Source organism: Petaurus breviceps, unplaced genomic scaffold (genome assembly GCF_028583685.1).
Source record: "Petaurus breviceps papuanus isolate PSGF00001 unplaced genomic scaffold, PetGlider_PUasm1.0 454, whole genome shotgun sequence".
NCBI classification, from domain to species: domain Eukaryota; kingdom Metazoa; phylum Chordata; class Mammalia; order Diprotodontia; family Petauridae; genus Petaurus; species Petaurus breviceps.
Window position 1 is genome coordinate 760,613 of NW_027186342.1, and position 18,299 is coordinate 778,911.

Sequence of the window (18,299 nt, forward strand, 5' to 3'; positions counted from 1 at the left end):
CTCTCTCTCTCTCTGTCTCTCTCTCTGTCTCTCTCTGTCTGTCTGTCTCTGTCTCTGTCTCTCTCTCCCCCTCCTACCAGGGCTCATGACCAAATCCCAGCTCCTCATCCTAGGCTTTAAGACACCTCTCATACTTCGCCCACCACCACCTCCCATCTTGCCTGCGTTTTGGGTGCTCTCCTCCCCCTATATCTTCCCAGGGCCACTTCTTTCTATACAAAAATACAGGGATCTTCCATCCCAAACAAGAAAGAGACTGAGGAGCTCAACAAAACCCCTACCCTTAATGCAGGTTACTTACAGTAGCTCACAGCACTGGACACAGAAAGCCTGTGAGAAGAGAAAGAAAAAGCACAATTATCAGTCATTCTTCTAAATGACCCTTGGAAAAGAATTCTAGATAGTGGTCATTCCTGCTGTATTAGAGAATTCCAACATAGTTCTAAGCTAGGGTGATGAGTTACAAGGACAGTCATTCTCAACTATGCCTTCCTTCCCTGTGGTTGCTTCCAAGATACTTTCTGCTCATCCGCACAATCATCCTGTCCTCCAGGACTGCTTTGTCCTTTCTTAAGGCATTAGACCACCTCTAATGAGTGACTAGCCCCCGGGGAACAAAATTTAGAAGGCATAAACATCAACACATTAACTCTTTGAGCAGCATGGAATCATTTCTTTACTGACTAGGAACTAAGCATTAGTGAGAATAATTAGTTAAAATAGGAAGCTAGCTACCAGATTGTTAATTACACCCACCTATTAGCCATTATAGTGACTCCCTGTCCTGTTCAATTGAATTTGTCTTAATTACTTCTTTTATCATTTTCACATAATGAATTACAAAGCTGATTTGAATTTACCATTTCAAGCTACTTGTCCCATTGACTTTTAAACTTCTTCCACCGAGGGGCCAAAATTACTAGTTGCAGCTCAATATTAGCCTGACCTCTACTCCATCTCAGACTTTGATACCTCCCCTTGTCGTTTTTTCTTTATCCTTTCTTAGTGTCAACCCAAGATACCAAAAGTCCAGCTCTAAGGAGAACCTGATTATGTCCAAAATGGGCAAGGCCAAATGAATAAAGACATGGCTCACCCTAATTTCTTCTCAACAGAAAGGCAATCCTACCACAAAACTGAGAGGGGCTTATTTGATAAGGGAGAAAAAGTATGAGATCTATATATTCAGAAAACACCAAAACAAAAGTTGCTAGAAAGGTATGACTATATTGGATATAACCCCTAAACTAAACTCAGCATTTTAGGATCCATTATCAATGAGTCACTGAGTGTATGGTATGTCCAAGGCTACAGAGTAACCAGATATACATTCAGTAGAGGCTAACCTTGGCTCCATTCAAGACAAGGGAAGAAACCAAAACTTCCCAATAATGTGAGCAGTCCAAAATTGTAATGAGGTAGTGAATTCCTGATTCTTGAATATTTTCAACCAGAGACTGAATAACCCTTTGTCAGGAAGGTTGTAGTAAGACACCTGACCAGTTTGGGATTGAACTAGATGACCTCTGAGGTCATTTTTAGCTCTGAGATTATAAGGTTCCAAGACCCCATTCTACCCAAGAATAGCAGCAGTCAGGACAATGCATATCTTGCTGAGCTCACCTGCTCTCTTCTCCCTCCAGCAGCTTTCTGTAGGTAGCAATCTCCACATCTAGGGCCAACTTGACATTCAGCAGGTCTTGGTAGTCCCGAAGCAGCCTAGTGAATTCTTCCTTGCTCTGCTGCAGGGCATCCTCCAGCTGGGTCAGCTTGTCATGGGCATCTTTGACAGTCTTCTCACCTTTCTGCTCAGCCTCCAGGATGGCCTGTTCCATGGCAGCATTCTGTAGAGGGTAAGATGAGGTGAGTCAATGGACTGTATGCCATGTTAGCAACTCAACCATAGAGAACGACTCCAGTGAACAAGATCATAAGATTGAGAACTGGTAAGAATCTTGTCTATCTGTTCCAGCTCTCTCCTTTGACAGATGAGGATCATGAGGCCCAACACATTAAGTGTGAATGTCAAATTGCTTATCCCCACAATCCCCCTGTCCTCCAGGACTACTTTGTCCTTCCTTAAGTCATTAGACCACCCATAGTGAGTGACTAGCCCCAGGGCACTAATATTTAGAAGGTGATGTCTAAAAATGTCAGTGTCAAAAAAGTGGTCAACAGCAGAGCTGGGATTTGAACATAGCTGGGGGCATGGTGCTAGATGGTATAGTGGATTGAGTACTGGACTTGGAATCAGGAAAACTCATCTTCATGAGTTCAAATCCAGTCTCAGACACATACTAGCTGTGTGAGCCTAGGCAAGTCACCTAACTCTGTTTGCCTCAGTTTCCTCATCGGTAAAATGATCTGGAGAGGGAAACGGCAAACCATTCCAATATCTTTGCAAAGAAAACCCCAGATAGGGTCAATGAAGAGTCAGACATGACAAACTACTGAACAACAGCAGAAGGCCACACAATGAATACAGCACTGGATTTGTCATCAGGAAGACCTGAATTCATCTCCTACCTCTGATGCTCTCTGTGTCACCTTGAGCAAGTTAGTTAATCTCCCTAAGTCTCAGTTCCCTCGTCTGTGAAATAGGATAACAGCACCTCCCAGAGTCACAGTGAAGATCAAATGAGATTAAATGATTTGCATCTATTTGAAAACCTTCAAGTATTATGTAACTATTCCTTGTTATCATTGTTGCTCTTATTCTCTCCACATCTAGATCTTTATCTATTACTCCATTCTGTCTCCCCTTTAATGGTTGTCTTTCAGTAGGGATCACCATCCACCTAGCCAATGGGATATACACAATGAATGTGAATCAAGCAGGAGTTCAGGCATGTCAATGCTAATATTAACAGCAAAACTCATTAACAGTAACACCCATTGACATTTAAACAGAACCCTAAGGCTTACATGGTGCTTTCCTCACAACCCTGTGAAGTGGGCAGTGCAAGGTATTCTCATTCTGCAGAAGAGGAAACTGAGGCAGAGAGGTTAAATGCTTTGCCTATGGTCATCTAGTTCATCAATATCAAAGCAGAAATTTGAACCCCCTGGACCTAGTAAAGACCTGGGTTCTAGCCTTGGTTCTCACACTAACTAGATATATAACCATGGATGGGTCATTTAATTTTTCTGGACCTCAATTTTTTCATCTGAAAAATTAAGAACTTGGGCCAGTTGAACTTTAAGTTTCAACTTACTTAACTGCTGCCTGCCTCAGTTTCCTTAACTGCAAAATGAGGATAATATCATCTACTTCCCAGGATTGTTGGGAGGAACAAATGAGAAAATACCTGTAGAAACCTCAAAACAGTGTCTGGCACAAATAGGCACTTAATAACTACTTGACTCCTTCTTTTCTCTTTCTTCCTTCTTTCCCCACTTCCTTTTTTTCCTTTATTTTTTTCTTTCCTCCTTTTCCTCATTTTTCCAACTTGATCATTCTATTAGTCTCTGACTCCTGCTCTAATTTGTTCTGTTTTTTTTTCACACCACACTACCTTATCATTGTGATTAATTCTCATGACTCATTCACATCTTTACTGGGCCCATATCACAAACTTCCTGAGGGATGAGACTAAAGCACCTCCTTATTCTGGAGTTCTTTCAGAACCCTGTCCCCTTCCCTGCCCCCAGCCCTTTTTTCTCCCTTTATGCCCAGCACCTAGTACAGAGTTTTGCATAGGGACACAGAAAGTCTTCATTCATTGACCTGGAAATCATAGGCATGGGAAACTTTGACCACAGAGAGTCAAACCACAGGACCTACCTGTTTCTTGACACGGTCGATCTCTGCACGTAGTCTCTGGATGGTTCGGCTCAACTCACTGATCTCAGTCTTGAGTACCTTCACATCTTCATCATGTTTCCCTGCAGTGATCTCAAGTTCTTGGTACTAGAGTTAAGGGAAAAGACCAGAATCAAAAACAAATAGAGGGAGATGGGCCAGATGATGGCAGCCCTTTTCAGGTGGCCAGTCTGCCTCTTTGTGCACTTATACAACAAGATCTTCTCGAGCAGACTGTCCAAGTCTACCAGATGTCTGCCCTGAAGCAGGACCTGAAGCTAGTCAGGTCAGAATCACTGACCACAGAGAGATATTTCAACCAATGTAGACTAGAGTCAGTTTGTTGCATTTGATTTAAGGTTGATAGAGTCATCCATGTGACCTTGAGAGTTCCTTTAGGGATCTAGTCTTCTAAATGAAGCAACCTCCCCAAAGCTGACCAGGCAAAGCCTAAGGATGCCAGGACCTACTGGACAAAGTTTCCAGGAATTCTGGTAAGAGATTCTTCTACCACTCACTGCTTCCCAAAAAGGGATTTTTTTTAAAATTCTGGTTCCTCTACAGACCAGATTGTGCCCTAGATGTCTATCTGTTTCCCTCACTCACCTTGATCTGGTACAAGGTATCAGCTTCTGTCTTACTCTTCTGGGCAATTTCTTCATACTGAGCTTGGATCTCCTCCAGGATGCTGTCTAGGTTCAGGGTACGATTGTTATCCATGGAAAGGACCACATTGGTGTCACTGACATTTTTATGCACTTGGGCTAATTCCTGTAAGACATAGTTTGGATTGGTCTTTGGTGGTCATCTTCTTTGGCTCTTCTTTCTCCTAAGGTTCATAGAACTATCTCTCCCCCCAGCTCCACTCACAAATTTAGAGATCAAGCCAGAGATGCTTCCCTCTTGAGAGCTTTTCTCCCTTGTCTCTCTGTTGTCCAAAGTCTCCTATAATGGTTAGATTGAAGGAGGTAGCCCTTAAACTTACAGTCTCATACAGGACTGTGAGGAATTCAATTTCTTGCTGCAGACTGTCCACTTTAGTGGTGAGGTCAACTTTAACAGTGTAGGCAGCATCCACATCCTAAAATAAAACAGGGGGGGGGGGAAGTATATTGAGATGAAGTTAGTCAAGACTCCTGATGCCTTGAATGTCTCTTGAATATGTTTTGAGTACAGGTGTGCCGTTGGTCTGGAAAAAGTGCAAAAGCAAAAGGCAGAGTGGAAAGAATTGGCTTAGAATCCAGAATGCATGGGTTCAAATCCCAGTTCTCCAATCTATAGGTTATATGACTTTGGACAAGTCTTCTCAAGGTGCCTTATGTATAAAATGAGAGGGGGAGAGAAAGAGACAGAGAGACAGAGAGAGACAGAGGGATAGACAGAGACAGAGAGAGACAGAGACAGAGAGACAGAGAGAGTCTAGATGACCACTGAAATTCCTTCTAGCTCTGACATTGATTCTATGAGATGTCAAAAAGACAGCCAGGTTCCCTATGACTCCTTCATTTAACTTCATTTTCCCTGATCCATGCTAAGGATGGGTGACATTAGCTCTCAGACTGAACTATTTTCTGTCTTAGCTTATTGTCAGCCTTAAACATACTTAGTCTCCTTCCAGATAGGAAGAATAATTAATAATACATCAAAACTCTAAATCATTGCTCAATTCAGTCATTTCCAACTCCTCATGATCCCATTTGGAGTTTTCTTGGCAAAGATACTGAGTTGTTTGACATTTTCTTTTGTAACTCATTTTACAGATGAGGAAACTGAGACAAACAGGGTTAAGTGACTTGCCCTGTGTCTGAGACTAGATTCAAGAAAGGTCAGTCTTCCTGACTCCAAGCCCAGCACTGTATCCACTGTTCCACCTAGCTGCCCTCTCACTAAAAAAGGCAGTAGCCCATGTTTTGGTTTAAAACATCTTCCCTCCCAACACCAGAAGATTGTACTGTCATACAACAACAGTCACCAGCTGGCAAGAAGACTGGCAAAGGTGGTAAGGAGTAATCATAGCCAATATTACACAATGCTTTTCTCACGACAACCTTATATCAACAAGAAGTTGGATTTGCAGGATTAACTGCCAATAAGTTTCAAAGCAGAAAACCAAAAACTAATTACATTTACCTTATCATTAGCATGATTACTATCGATTTCACTGAATTCCACATTACACAGGCCTGAGAATTGAATTGGCGACTAGAATTATTCACAAATGGAAAAACTGAGGCCCCATGAGTAAGGAACTATCCTTTCCCAAGATCCAGGAAATGGTGCCTGCTTCCTTGGCTCTTTGTGGAAGACTCAACTATACTCACCTTCTTAAGCACCACAAAGTCATTCTCAGCATTTGTACGGGTGTTGATCTCTGTTTCATACCTGGTGAAATTAAGAAGATATCCATCTTATAAGTGACCACCATGAGCCCCGATGACCAATTCTGTAAGGTCATTACCAACAGGAATGTCCCAGTTACTATATTCCCTGGGCTTAGATGACCTTAGTCTCTGAAATAAATCTGGGGTGTGGTAACTTGGTGGTTGTAAATAGATAGATAGATAGATAGATAGATAGATAGATAGATAGATAGATAGATAGATCGATAGATAGACAGATTTTATATATATATATATAGACAGAATTCATTTCCTTTGAAATCCTATGTGTTTGAAAATATTATTCTGAAAAGAAACATAGGTTTCTCCAGACAGCCAAGGGGATCCAAGACATACACAAAAGTTATAAATCTAGAGCCTTAAAATATCTCTAAGGCCACCTAGTCCAATCCCCTCTCTTTATAAATAGAGAAGCCAAGTCTCAGATATTTAGTGACTTTCCCAGTTTCACATGTTAGTTAAGTGCCCAGATAAATAAGATTTGAACCCAGACCCTTTGACATCAGAGACAGGAGTCTTTCTACTGCACCAGCTTGCCTGCCCTCATTCTGCATGATGAAGCCCCTTATTATAGTCACTGCAGGAAAATGTCTTTTCTTCCCCATGCCAGAACAGCAGGAGCAGCTGTTTGATGGTGGCAGTCTATAGAAAATAAACCATGGACCTCCTTTCTAGGGTCCTGGCACATGTGAGAATCTGGCGGAGATGAGTATGTTTTCAAGACAGCCACAGAAGTAGGGAAAGTAAGGTAGCATCTTCCTCCCACAGACGGTAACATTTCCCCCATGGGCCCCACTTACTTCTTCTTGAAGTCTTCCACTGAATCCTGAGTGGTCTTCAGCTCAGCATCCTGCTGGTTCTTCTGGGATTTGAGCTCATCCACCTGGGCCCGCAGGCTGCTGAGGTAGGCTTCAAAGACCGAGTCCAGGTTGATTGTGCGCGTACTGACATTCACCTGCTGAAGCAGGTCCCATTTGGTCTTCAGTACCTGGTTCTGCTGCTCCAGGAATTGCACCTGAAATCAGGAAACAAATCCATTCTGGAGACCACAGGGATGGCCTCAGAGCAGAGGACCCTGGGACTTCTGGAGGGCCCTTCTCAGAAGCACAGCTTCCTGGATGACCTGTAAAGGACATTTGACATTCCCTGATCTAACCCTCCTTATTTTACAGATGAGGAAACTAAGGCACAGAAAGAAAATGGACTTGATCAAAGTACACAGAGAGTTTGTGAGTTTTGAGCAGCTCTAACTCTCAATGATACATGCCGTTTCCTATAAAGAGCGTTGGGGTCAAGGGGCCTGGGTTCAATCCCAACTGCTACTTACTACATAGGCATCCAGGTTGCCCAGTGGATAAAACAATGTTCCTGGAGTCAAGAAAAGCTGAATTCAAATCCATCCTCAGACATTTGGCAGCTAGGTGGTCCGGTGGACTGAGCAATAGTCCTGGAGTCAGGAGGACCTGAGTTCTAATCCAGCTTCAGACTTACTAGCTGTGTGACCCTGGGCAAGTCACTTAACCTGTCTCAGTTTCCTCCATTGTAAAAAAGGAATATTATTAGCATCTATCCTATATGAGTGTTGTAAAGATCAGATGAGATAATATCTATAACACACTTTATAAGATATTACATATAATTTATAGATAATATCTATAAGGTACTTTATAAGCTATTATATATTATTTCCAGATAATATCTATAAGGTGCTATGCTAAGTGCACAGTTCCTGATACACAGTGGGCACTTAACACGCGTTTTTTCCTTTCCACCTTCCCCACTAACCACATCGCCCAATTCACTTCATCTTTCTAGGTCCCTTTTCTCCTCTGCAGAAACAAACAGTTGGATTAAATAGTCACTAACATGCTTTCCAGTTCTGCATTTTATGATCCTTACAAAGTTTCTTCTACTGCCCCTCCATCTATGTTCCTCCTTTCAACCTTGGCTCAAAGGTCCCCTCCTTCAGGAAGCCTTCCTTGATTAACACTATGAGCTATGTAGAAACACTCCTCCACTCTCCTCTCCCCTTAGCTACTCAGTACTGTGTTCCTCCACATCTTTCTGCATATTGATTTGGCCATGTTCTTAAGTCACTTGATAAATGAGTGCTTAGTGTCCCTGACCCAGAGTCGCTTGAGTGCAGAGACCCTGTCTTCTTTCTTCCTTTCTTCCTTCCTTTCTTTCTTTTTTTCTTTCTTTCTTTGTTTTTTGGTGTCTCTATACCCTTCAAGGCTCTACCAACAAAAGGCATTCGACAGAAGTTGCTGATTCCTCCATTGATTTTCCCCACCCTTAAACTCCCCTACTGCAGAATTTTCCCTTCAGGGTATTGTATGACATTCCTTTGGTGCTAGAAAAAAAATGACTTCATCATCTCATAATCAAAGGAAACCCTACTTAACTTGCTTAACAGCTTACTGATGCAAGGGGCTCCAGGCAGTCCAAAGTTTTCCCCCAAACTCCTTACCCTTCCCACTGTTCCAGTGAGGATTTCCCAACTGACCTTACCCTTTTAAATTCCTCCCTTAACATATCATCTTGGGGTGGAAGGGACCTAGGTTTCTTAAAGCTTGAATGACCAGTTGTGGGGGATGGAGTGGAAAAGAATATGACTTCGACTTTGTGACCCTTATGGCCTCCAAGATCCCTTCCAATGCTAAGCGTTTGATTCAATAATGCTTCTCCAGAGGAACACAAGCTCTGGTTCATCCACACCAGTAAGCTGGAAAGTCTGAGGATATTTGTTTGTTTGCTGCCTGAGTACCAGGCTAGTTAAGTTCCACTCATCAGCAGAGAACAGATAGATGGTCACCAACAGGTGGATTTTTTTGGCTCTGTCATTTCAAGAACTATTTACTAAAATGTCTCAAGCTGCATTAGTGAAGGAAGTCCTACTCAGATCTTCCTTCCTTCCTTTCTTCTTTCTTTCACTCTATCCCTGCTTCCCTCTTTCTCTCCTTTTCTCCTTCCCTCTTTCTTTCCTTCCTTCCTCTCTAATATCTAATATCTTATCCAGGCTGAAAGTGCAACAGTCACTCACAGCCCTATCTGACCCTTTGCCATTTTTCCTCCCCATATTTGTATAAGATTTAGTGGAGACATACAATCAGTTTAATCCCTGCTGCAACTCAGAACTCCAGAGCTCAAGAGATCCACCAGCATGAGCCTCTGCCTATAGCAGGGATTAAAGGCATACATCATCAATGTGCACATCACTCAATCCAAAATCCAGTCTAAAGTCAAATTGCCTAAGATAAGGAAAGGGAGAGTGGGAAAAGGTCAGAGAAGAAAGGGCCTTCTATGATAGCTTGGTATGGGGAAAAGTACCTTGACCTTGGAATCAAGGGATCTGGGTTCAAACCCTAGTCTTAATTATGCGACCACAAGCCAATGTTGTAGACCTTAAAATGCTATGTAGATGCTGCGGAAAAGCAGGATTAAAGTTTTCAGGTTCATTTAAAAATACACTTCCCAATCAAACAGAAAGTTCCATTTGTTACATCTGAAGCCAGACCCAATAACACTGGCCAGCCAGCCTGGCTAATAGAATTTAAAGTCAACTGGCCATCTCACTTGCAATGGCCCATCTTCCCAATTCTTCTTCTTCACTCTTTGCTGTCATCACTACCTTTTTTTCCAATTCCTCTGGAAGAACCAACATACTGCCAACATGCTCATAATGCCACTTACAAATCTAAATTCACAGGAAAACCCATGGGAGTCAGTTAATATGGCAGTATTTTGGGGTCCCTTACTTGTCTCTAAGGAAGCCTACTGGGAACTCTCAAAGATTCTACTGTGAAAACATTTCTTCATTTCTGGGTGGTATCACTCATAGAGAACCTACAGGTGCTAGCTTGAAAATGAAGCTGAATTAAGGTTCATTTTTGGGAAGACCATCCTGCCAAAGGTGAGACCTCCCACCCCCAAGGACAAGTTATCCTGGAAAGTTGTGATAGCTCCTTCATTTCAGAGAATTTTGTGAATAAGTGAGCCTCTATCCTTCTACCTGAAAAACCTTAGACACTTTCCTGTTGAAAGACAGCAAAACCGACTAGATAGATAACCTCTGAAAGTTTAGAAAACTTCCTTTTCTCTAGATCTTTGAAGTAGTTTATTCCTAGATTTCTGGATGTTAAATGTTAGGACTTACCTTGTCAATGAAGGTAGCAAATTGGTTGTTGAGGACCTTGAGCTGCTCCCGCTCCTGGGTCTTTACCTGTTGGACCTCAGGGTCTATCTTCACATCCAAAGGCACCAACAGGCTCTGGTTGGTAACCACTTCATGGATCCCACCAGGGTAGACGTTAGGGCCACAGGACCCACCACCTAGACCAACTCCTCCCAAACTACCTGGGCCAAAGCCTCCCACTCCAAAACTGCTACCACTTAAACGTCCACTTCCAAGCCCCACCACTGGATAACTTCCATAGCCCAGGCTTCCTTGGTCTCCACCTGCCACGCTGGTAAGGATACTCTTGTGCCCACCGAGGTTGACAAGGCTCCTGCTGCTGGAGCCACCCCCTCTAGCCCCAGAACAGCTTCCAGTTTTCAGAACAGAGGAGCTTCCTGCCACTCTCCGGCTCCTGCCAGTCAAGACAGCAGAGCCACTGCTATAACCTCGGCTTTGGGATCTCCAGACACACTGCCTGCTCATGATGGCTAAAGGAGAGTGAGTGAGGAAGAACTAGAGAGAAGACTACTGCTTACTACTCTGGTGGGAGAAGGGAAGGAATCCCCTTTTATTCTCTGCTGGCTTTGGCAACTGTCCAAGGTAATCGGAATACAAATGGATGGGTTTGGTTTCCCTACAGCCATAAACTAAAAATGACACGAAAATAAATTAATGCCATCCATCTAGGGAACAGTTTGTCAAATAATAACTGCTTGGTTAGCAGGTTTTGCTCAATTATCTATTGACTATCTGCTGGTCTAGGCAAGATGAGGGGTGTGTGATGGTTCCCGAGAGCCCTCCAAGAGGCTGTCTTTCAGTTGTTAGTATTTCACCACTTTTAGTTTCTTTAAGGGTGGGATCAAAACCCAGATAGTATTTCCTTAGTGGAGGTCACAGACTTTGATCATCTCCCATCAGCTGCCCAGCAGGGAGCTGGTTGCGGAAGCCCCCCCCCCCCCCCAATCCCCCATATAGTTTTCTCAGACTGATAAAAAAAAATTGCTTCCCATCTTGCTTACCCTTTCCCCCACTTCCCAAAAATAGGAATATTTCACATGGGGACAGACTAATCCAATAATGTTAAAGAATAGTCATTCATTAGAATCTCAAGGAAAGAGAAAAATAGCAAAGTTATCGGTAATTTCCTGATCATTAGATTGTGAGCTTCTCAAGGGCAGGGGCCATTTTTTGCCTTTCTTTGTATCTCTAGGGCTTAATACAGCACCTGGCAGGTAGGGGGTGTTTCATAATGCTTACTGACTGATCAAGGTTGGAAAATCCTCTAAATCGGGTTAGGAAAGTTCCTATGGAACTAGGATACCAGTACCCCAATATCCAGAAGTGTCGCTTTTCTTTTAGCACTTGCCCTCCAGAAAATGGTCAGAATCCAATGGGCAAAGCTTCATTACCCTTTAAGGGAATATTACCCCTTATCTCTAATGAATCTGAGTTGTCCTTTTCCCCAGGTACTGTAGCCCTTGCTGAAGTCAGTGGAATTTATGTCCAGTGGCTTGCAGGAAGATGATCTTGGAACACACCATTTCCATCCTAAACTTGTCTTCTCTCCTACCAGCGGGGTGACATAATTTATCCAAGCTGATCTATTTCTCAGAATGAAAGCCTGCTAGACACATTTTCTCTGTGGAGTATCAAAGCCTTTAAGCCTCCAGGTCTCCCCACCCCCACGCCTTTTCATATCTATTTTTATAGGTCTCCAAGTTTCTAGTTCTCCTGTTCCTTGGATCTAACAATCGTCCAGAGCTCCAGGGTTTTTGACTTAGAGACCTTCAAGTCTCCAGTTCCCCTAAGGCAGCAGGTGGTACAGTGAATAGAATGCTGGCCCTGGAGTAAAACAACTCTGAGTTCAAATCCAGCCTCAGACACCAGCTGTGTGATCCTGCAAAAAACATTTAACCTCTGTCTTCCTCAGTTTCCTCAACTGTAAAATGGGGGTAATAATAGCACCTAATCCCCCCAGGGTTTTTGTAAGAATCAAATGACATGATAATTGTAAAGTATATAGTTCCTGGCACATAGTAGGTGCTAAATAAATGCTTATTCCCTCCTATTAAATCTTCAAGTTTCTAAGTCTCCAAAACTTCAGAGTTTTTGGACCACCAGGTCAACAGACAAATGCCTTTTGATCTCTAAAGACTTTCCTTCCTACTCCCCATAGTTGAGCATTCCCACAGTCACAATATTCCATGTGTATTCTTGTTCCTAATCACTGAGTCAAAAGAATAAAAAAATTGTGGGGGGGTATATCATGTAGTCCTGACTTGGGTCCTTCTAAAGACTAAAGCTCAAGTGCAACAGATTTGGTTTTGAGTCCCAAGTGCTTTTAGGCAAGTTACCGACCACTCTGGGATTCCATTTACTTCTCTGTGAAACAAATGTGTTGGATAAGAGAATCTTTCAAATTCCTTCCAATCCTAAAACAAGAGAGAGGTTTGAGACAGAGGCAATCATGTTGTTTTCATTAAAGAAACTCAAAATAACTAACAGCTATCTAGTATGTGAGCTACAATTCTCACACAAACTTTGATGATGTGATGAATTATGATAACAGGTATTTACAGAGGTCTTTAAAAAGAGATAGCCCAATACCACTCCTAGGGCTTTATCCCAAAGAGATCATAAAAATGGGAAAGGGACCAACATATACAAAAATATTTATAGCAACTCTTTTTAAGGTGGCCAAGAACTGGAAATCAAGGGGATGCCCATCAGTTGGGAAATGGCTAAACAAGTTGTGGTATATGAAAGTAATGGAATACTATTGTGCTATAAGAAATGATGAACAGGAGGACTTCAAAGAAACCTGAAAAGACTTATATGAACTGATGCTGAGTGAAGGAAGCAGAACCAGGAGAACATTGTACACAGTAACAGTCATAGTGTATGAGGACTGATTTTGATAGACTTAGCCCTTCTCAGCAATGCAAGGGCTTAAAACAATTCAAAAGGACACATGATGGAAAATGCCAGCCTCATTCAGAGAAAAAACTATGGAGCTGGAATGCAGAATGAAGCAGACTATTTTCCTTTTTGTTTTGTTTTATTTTGTGTTTTTTTTTCTTTCTCATATTCTTTCCCATTCATTATAATTCTTCTATGCAACATGACTAATGTGAAAATGTGTTTAATAGAAATGTATTGTAGAGCCCATATCAGATTGTGGGCCCTCTTGGGAAGAGAGGGGAGAATGAAGGTGGAGAAAACTTAAAACCTAAGGAAGTGAATACTGAAAAAAAATAAATAATTTAATTTTTTTAAAAAGAGGCAGCCCAGTTTGCCAGAGAGAGAGCTGATCTTGAAGCCTGGAAGACCCAAATTCAAATCTTACTTCTAATACCTATTAGTTGTGTAACCCTCGGCAAGTTGCTTCATCTTTCAGTACTAGAGTCAACCCTCTAGAACCTTCAGTTATGAAGAAGATCCTTCATTGAGAGGGGAGTTCCCTATAACAATGAAATCACAGGTCAAGTCTCCATCTCTTTAAAACTTGAGAACCATCTCCCAGATATTATCTCTTGGAGGCCTCCTGATAACCTTATGAGGCAGATAGTACAGCTATTATTATCTTTGTTTTCTACATGAAGATATTGAGACCCAGAGACATTAAATGACTTGCCTATAGTTAGAATGTCAAAGGTCGTATTTGAACTTGGGTCAGTCAGTCAGTAAACAAGAATTGACTACATGGTAGGCGCTATCCTAAGTGCTTGGGATACAAAGAAAAAGCAATCAGGTAATCCTGATTCTAAATCAAACACTGTAATCGTGTCACTCTCAGTTGAGACTTAGAACTCAAAAGGAGAATTCAAGAACCCAAGCTATTACACTCGGTTCATCAGCTATTTACTGCAACTACCTGTGTGCATAGCACAGTACTAGATGCTGAGACTGAGGGGAAATTTAGCTGAGTCCACCTTCTTGGCCCTCGTGGACCTGATGTTGCAGCTGGGGGTTAAGACACTAAGACACATACACACATAAGCCTTTTATCCTATCAAGGCTCCTTGAAGGAAGGGAAGACAGGATAATGTGATTTTGGTTAAAAAAGAAGAAAAGCTAAGAGGAAAAACTGCTTTCTTGGGGTACACAGCACATTGGGGATCAGCAGAAGCAAAGAACAATCCTTTTTCTTAAAATTTTTTTCATTTTTTAATTAATTTTTTCAATTTTAATTTTAAAAAATTTTAATCTTAATTTTTTTATTTTTAAAAATTTTTAATCTCAATATTTTATTTTTTAAATGTTCAACCTTAGTGTTTTATTTTTTCCCAATTACATATAAAAACAATTTTAACTTTTTTTTCAAATTTTGAGTTCCAAATTTTCCCCTTCCTTCTCCTCCCCCACCTTGTTGAGAAGGCATTTGACATAGATTGTACCTGTGTAGTCATGCAAAATACATTCCATATTAGTGATTCTGTGGGGAAAAAAACAGGCAAAAAAAGAAAAGTAAATAAAGAAAGTATCTTTGATCTGCATTCAGGCTCTACTAGTTCATTCTCAGGAGATGGACAGTACCTTTCATCATAGTAGGTGCTATATAAATGCTTATTTTCTCCTTTTAAATCTCCAGGTTTCTCAGTCTCCAAAACTTCCGAGATCGTGGATCATCTTAAGCATCCTTCACCATGAGTCCTACAGAATTGTCCTGGACCCTTGCATTGCTTCTAATAGTTAAGCTGTTCGTAGTAGATCATCATATAATATTGCTGTTCCTCTGTGTAATGTTCTCTTGGTTCTGCTCATTTCACTTCACATTAGTTCATGTAAGTCTTTCTGTGTTTTTCTAAGAGCATCCTGCTCATCATTTCTTAAAGCACAATAGTTTTCCATCACAATTATATGCCACAATTTGTTCAGTCATTCCTCAATTGATGGGACATCCCCTCAATTTCCAATTCTTTGCCACCACTAAAAGAGCTGCTATAAATAGTTTTGTACACATAAGTCCTTTTCCTTTCCATTTTTTTCTCTCTTTGGGATACAGACCTAGTAGTGGTATTATTCAGTCAAAGGGTATGCATGGTTCTATAGCCCTATGAGCACAGCTCCAAATTGCTCACTAAATAGTCCTGACACACATCCTAGCCGCAGGAATCTAGCTTGTGAATTATTACAACCATATTCATATGCAGGCCTCTACGGCAATCATTCCAAGACACTCTAAGAAGCACAGTAATCCCTGTAATCTGTAATCCCTGACATCGGAGTGACTCAAGATGGTGAATCACTTGAGCCTGGAGATCTCACCCCAATATGATGAAGCCCTGGGAGCAATTAATCAGTCGATAAGTATTTATTAAGTATCTACTATGTACCAGGAGCTGTGCTAAGCATTGAGCATATAAAAAGAGGGAAAACATAATCCATAGCTCCAACGAGTGCATAAACTAATGGAAAAGACAAGAACAAAAAAAAGTACAGACAAGCTAAGTACAAGAAAAATAGAAAATAAGTAACAGAAGAAGACACTAGAATCAAGAGGGATTGGGAAAGACTTCCTGAAGAAGATGGGATCTTAGGCAAGATTTAAAATGAAGCCAGAGGAGCTAGGAAATAGAGGTGAGAGTGCTCCAAGCTTGAGGAACAGCCAGAGAAAATGTCCAGAGCCTACAGATGGAGTGTCTTGTTCATGGAATAGCTGGGAGGCCATTGTCACTGGGTTGAAGAGCATGTGTTGGGGAATAAGGTAAGGAGATAGCAGAGTGGTGGTGGAGGGTAGGTGAGGCAGAAGGGTATGGATTGGAGTGGGAAGAGACTTGAAATGAACAGCTAATTAGGGCTTCCTGGTTGCCTAAGAAACAGCAAACTGGTCTAAGCAAGTAAACGGATAGGAGCAATTTTCTGTGTGGTTGGGTAATGGTATCTAGTTTGTGAGTAAACCATTAGATTTCTAGCCTGGGTGAGATAGAGAGACTCAACATTGGAAAAATAGAACATTTTGTTGAATGATCAAACATCATGGTGGTGGTGGTTGTGATGACGATGATGATGATGATGATGATGATGATAATGATGATGATGATGATGATAATGATGATGATGATGATGAAAATGCTTTAAAATTCACAAAGTACTTTGTGTAAATCTCATTTGATCATCACAACATTAAAGAATCCACTCCAAATGGATAGGAACTATGGATAATTTTCTCCTCTTTTTTTTTCTCCTCTATTCATCTGTAGATGAGTCAACTAAAACTCAGAAGTTTAGAGGCCTTTCCATGATCACATTGGTAGTAAATATAAGAAGAGGGAGGTTCCCCATATAGATTAAAAACCTTGTGTGGATACAGGAAGGTCATCTAATGAAGCTAAGTACCAAAAGTAGCAGCATGAAAAGTGTGTCTAGACACAACCAGCCCAGATCCCTCTCCCCACTTTGCTTGCAAGTTCATTTCCCTATTAAGCATTTCTCTGGGTTTAAAAAGGCAATCTATGGTATATTGTTAAGGTATTATTTATTATTAATAATTATTAATTGTCACTATTAAGTTACTGTTCATCTATATTTCTAAATTCACTCCAATCAACTCATCCACCCCAACCTGAACTAGGAAAAATTTATTCTTCCTGTGGGTTAGTTTCCCTGTTTTTTTTAATGTTTTTGAATGTTTGAATGATAAGTTCACTTACATTGGTAGTATACTTTCCAGGGATGTACCCATTGATAATGAGGTTGACTCATGCATTGCCAGAACTAGCTCAGTGTTTGGGAGGCTCCAAAGGAAAGTATGGTAGAGAAGAGTTATTAGACTGACTACCAAACTAAATTAAGGTCCACAGAGCCATGGTGCTGACCTCATTGTTGTTTGACTGTGAAACCTAGACAGTCTATCAGCACCATGCCAAGGAAACTGAATCACTTCCATTTGAATTGTCCTAGGAAGATTATAAAGATCGGCTGGTAGGATAAGGTACCAGTCAATGAGGTCCTTTCTCGAGCTAAACTGCCAAGCATTCAAACTCTGCTTCAGAGAGCACAACTCTGATGAACTGGCCACGTTGTTTGAATACAAAACATAATGCTTGCCAAAAAACTATTTTATGGAGAACTCACACAGGGCAAGTGGCAGTCAGAAGAAGTGATAGATACAAGGACACTCTCAAGGTCTCTCTTAAGAACTTTGGGGTTGATTGTGTGACATGGGAGACGCTGGCACAAGCCTGCCCAGCATGGCGTACCCTCATCAGAGAAGGTGCTGTGCTCTATAAGCAAAGCAGAATTGAAATGGCTCAAAAGAAACACAGCATGTGAAAATTTAGAGAATCCACCCCAAATGTTCACACGGGATATTTGTATCTGACCTGTGGTAGAACATTCCGAGCTCGTATTGGTCTGATCAGCCACAGTCGGACATACTGAAACTTGACTCCAGCACAGTGATATCAAGTCTCTAAACTGCACACTTGAAGGCTCAGACACAAATCATAGTGACTATCTACTTTATTTAATGGGAGCAGTTAGGTGGCATAGTAGATGGAGTGTGACCCTGGGGTCAGGAAGATTCATCTTTATGAGTTTAAATCCGACTTCAGACACATCCCAGCTGTGTGACCTTGGGCAAGTCACTTCACCCTCTTTGCCTCAGCTTCCTCATCTGTAAAATGAACCAGAGAAGGAAATGGCAAACTGCTCCAGTATCTTTGCCTAGAAAACCCTAAATGGGGTCAAGAAGAGCTGAATACAACACAACAACAACTTTATTTAGTAAAATTTCAAAAAAAATTTCAAAAATTTCAAACATGGATAAGCATTAAAGGAATGAGGCACCCAGTGGCAAGCTCCATTCTGATTTTTCCACTCCTTTCTATCTCTCAGCCCTTCTTTCCTCAAGTTGGAGGGGGAAATGGAAAGAAATGTGGTCTGACCGGAGCCTTGTCAGGCAGCACCCTGGGGAGCA

General features: G+C 41.5%; 1 protein-coding gene across 1 annotated transcript in view; it reads right to left on the reverse strand.

Moving 5' to 3' along the window:
- LOC138171617 (keratin, type II cytoskeletal 1-like) overlaps positions 1 to 10,948 on the reverse strand; it is a 12,234-nt gene extending 1,286 nt beyond the window's left edge. Inside the window, exons 1-8 of the mRNA XM_069101154.1 lie at positions 10,358 to 10,948; positions 7,002 to 7,216; positions 6,124 to 6,184; positions 4,788 to 4,883; positions 4,409 to 4,573; positions 3,785 to 3,910; positions 1,624 to 1,844; positions 302 to 330 (exon numbers count right to left, since the gene is read on the reverse strand). Coding sequence (XP_068957255.1) covers positions 302 to 330; positions 1,624 to 1,844; positions 3,785 to 3,910; positions 4,409 to 4,573; positions 4,788 to 4,883; positions 6,124 to 6,184; positions 7,002 to 7,216; positions 10,358 to 10,861 — 1,417 coding nt within the window. The 5' untranslated portion in view covers positions 10,862 to 10,948. The remainder of the gene's footprint in view (positions 1 to 301; positions 331 to 1,623; positions 1,845 to 3,784; positions 3,911 to 4,408; positions 4,574 to 4,787; positions 4,884 to 6,123; positions 6,185 to 7,001; positions 7,217 to 10,357) is intronic.
- Between the last annotated feature and the right edge of the window lie 7,351 nt (positions 10,949 to 18,299).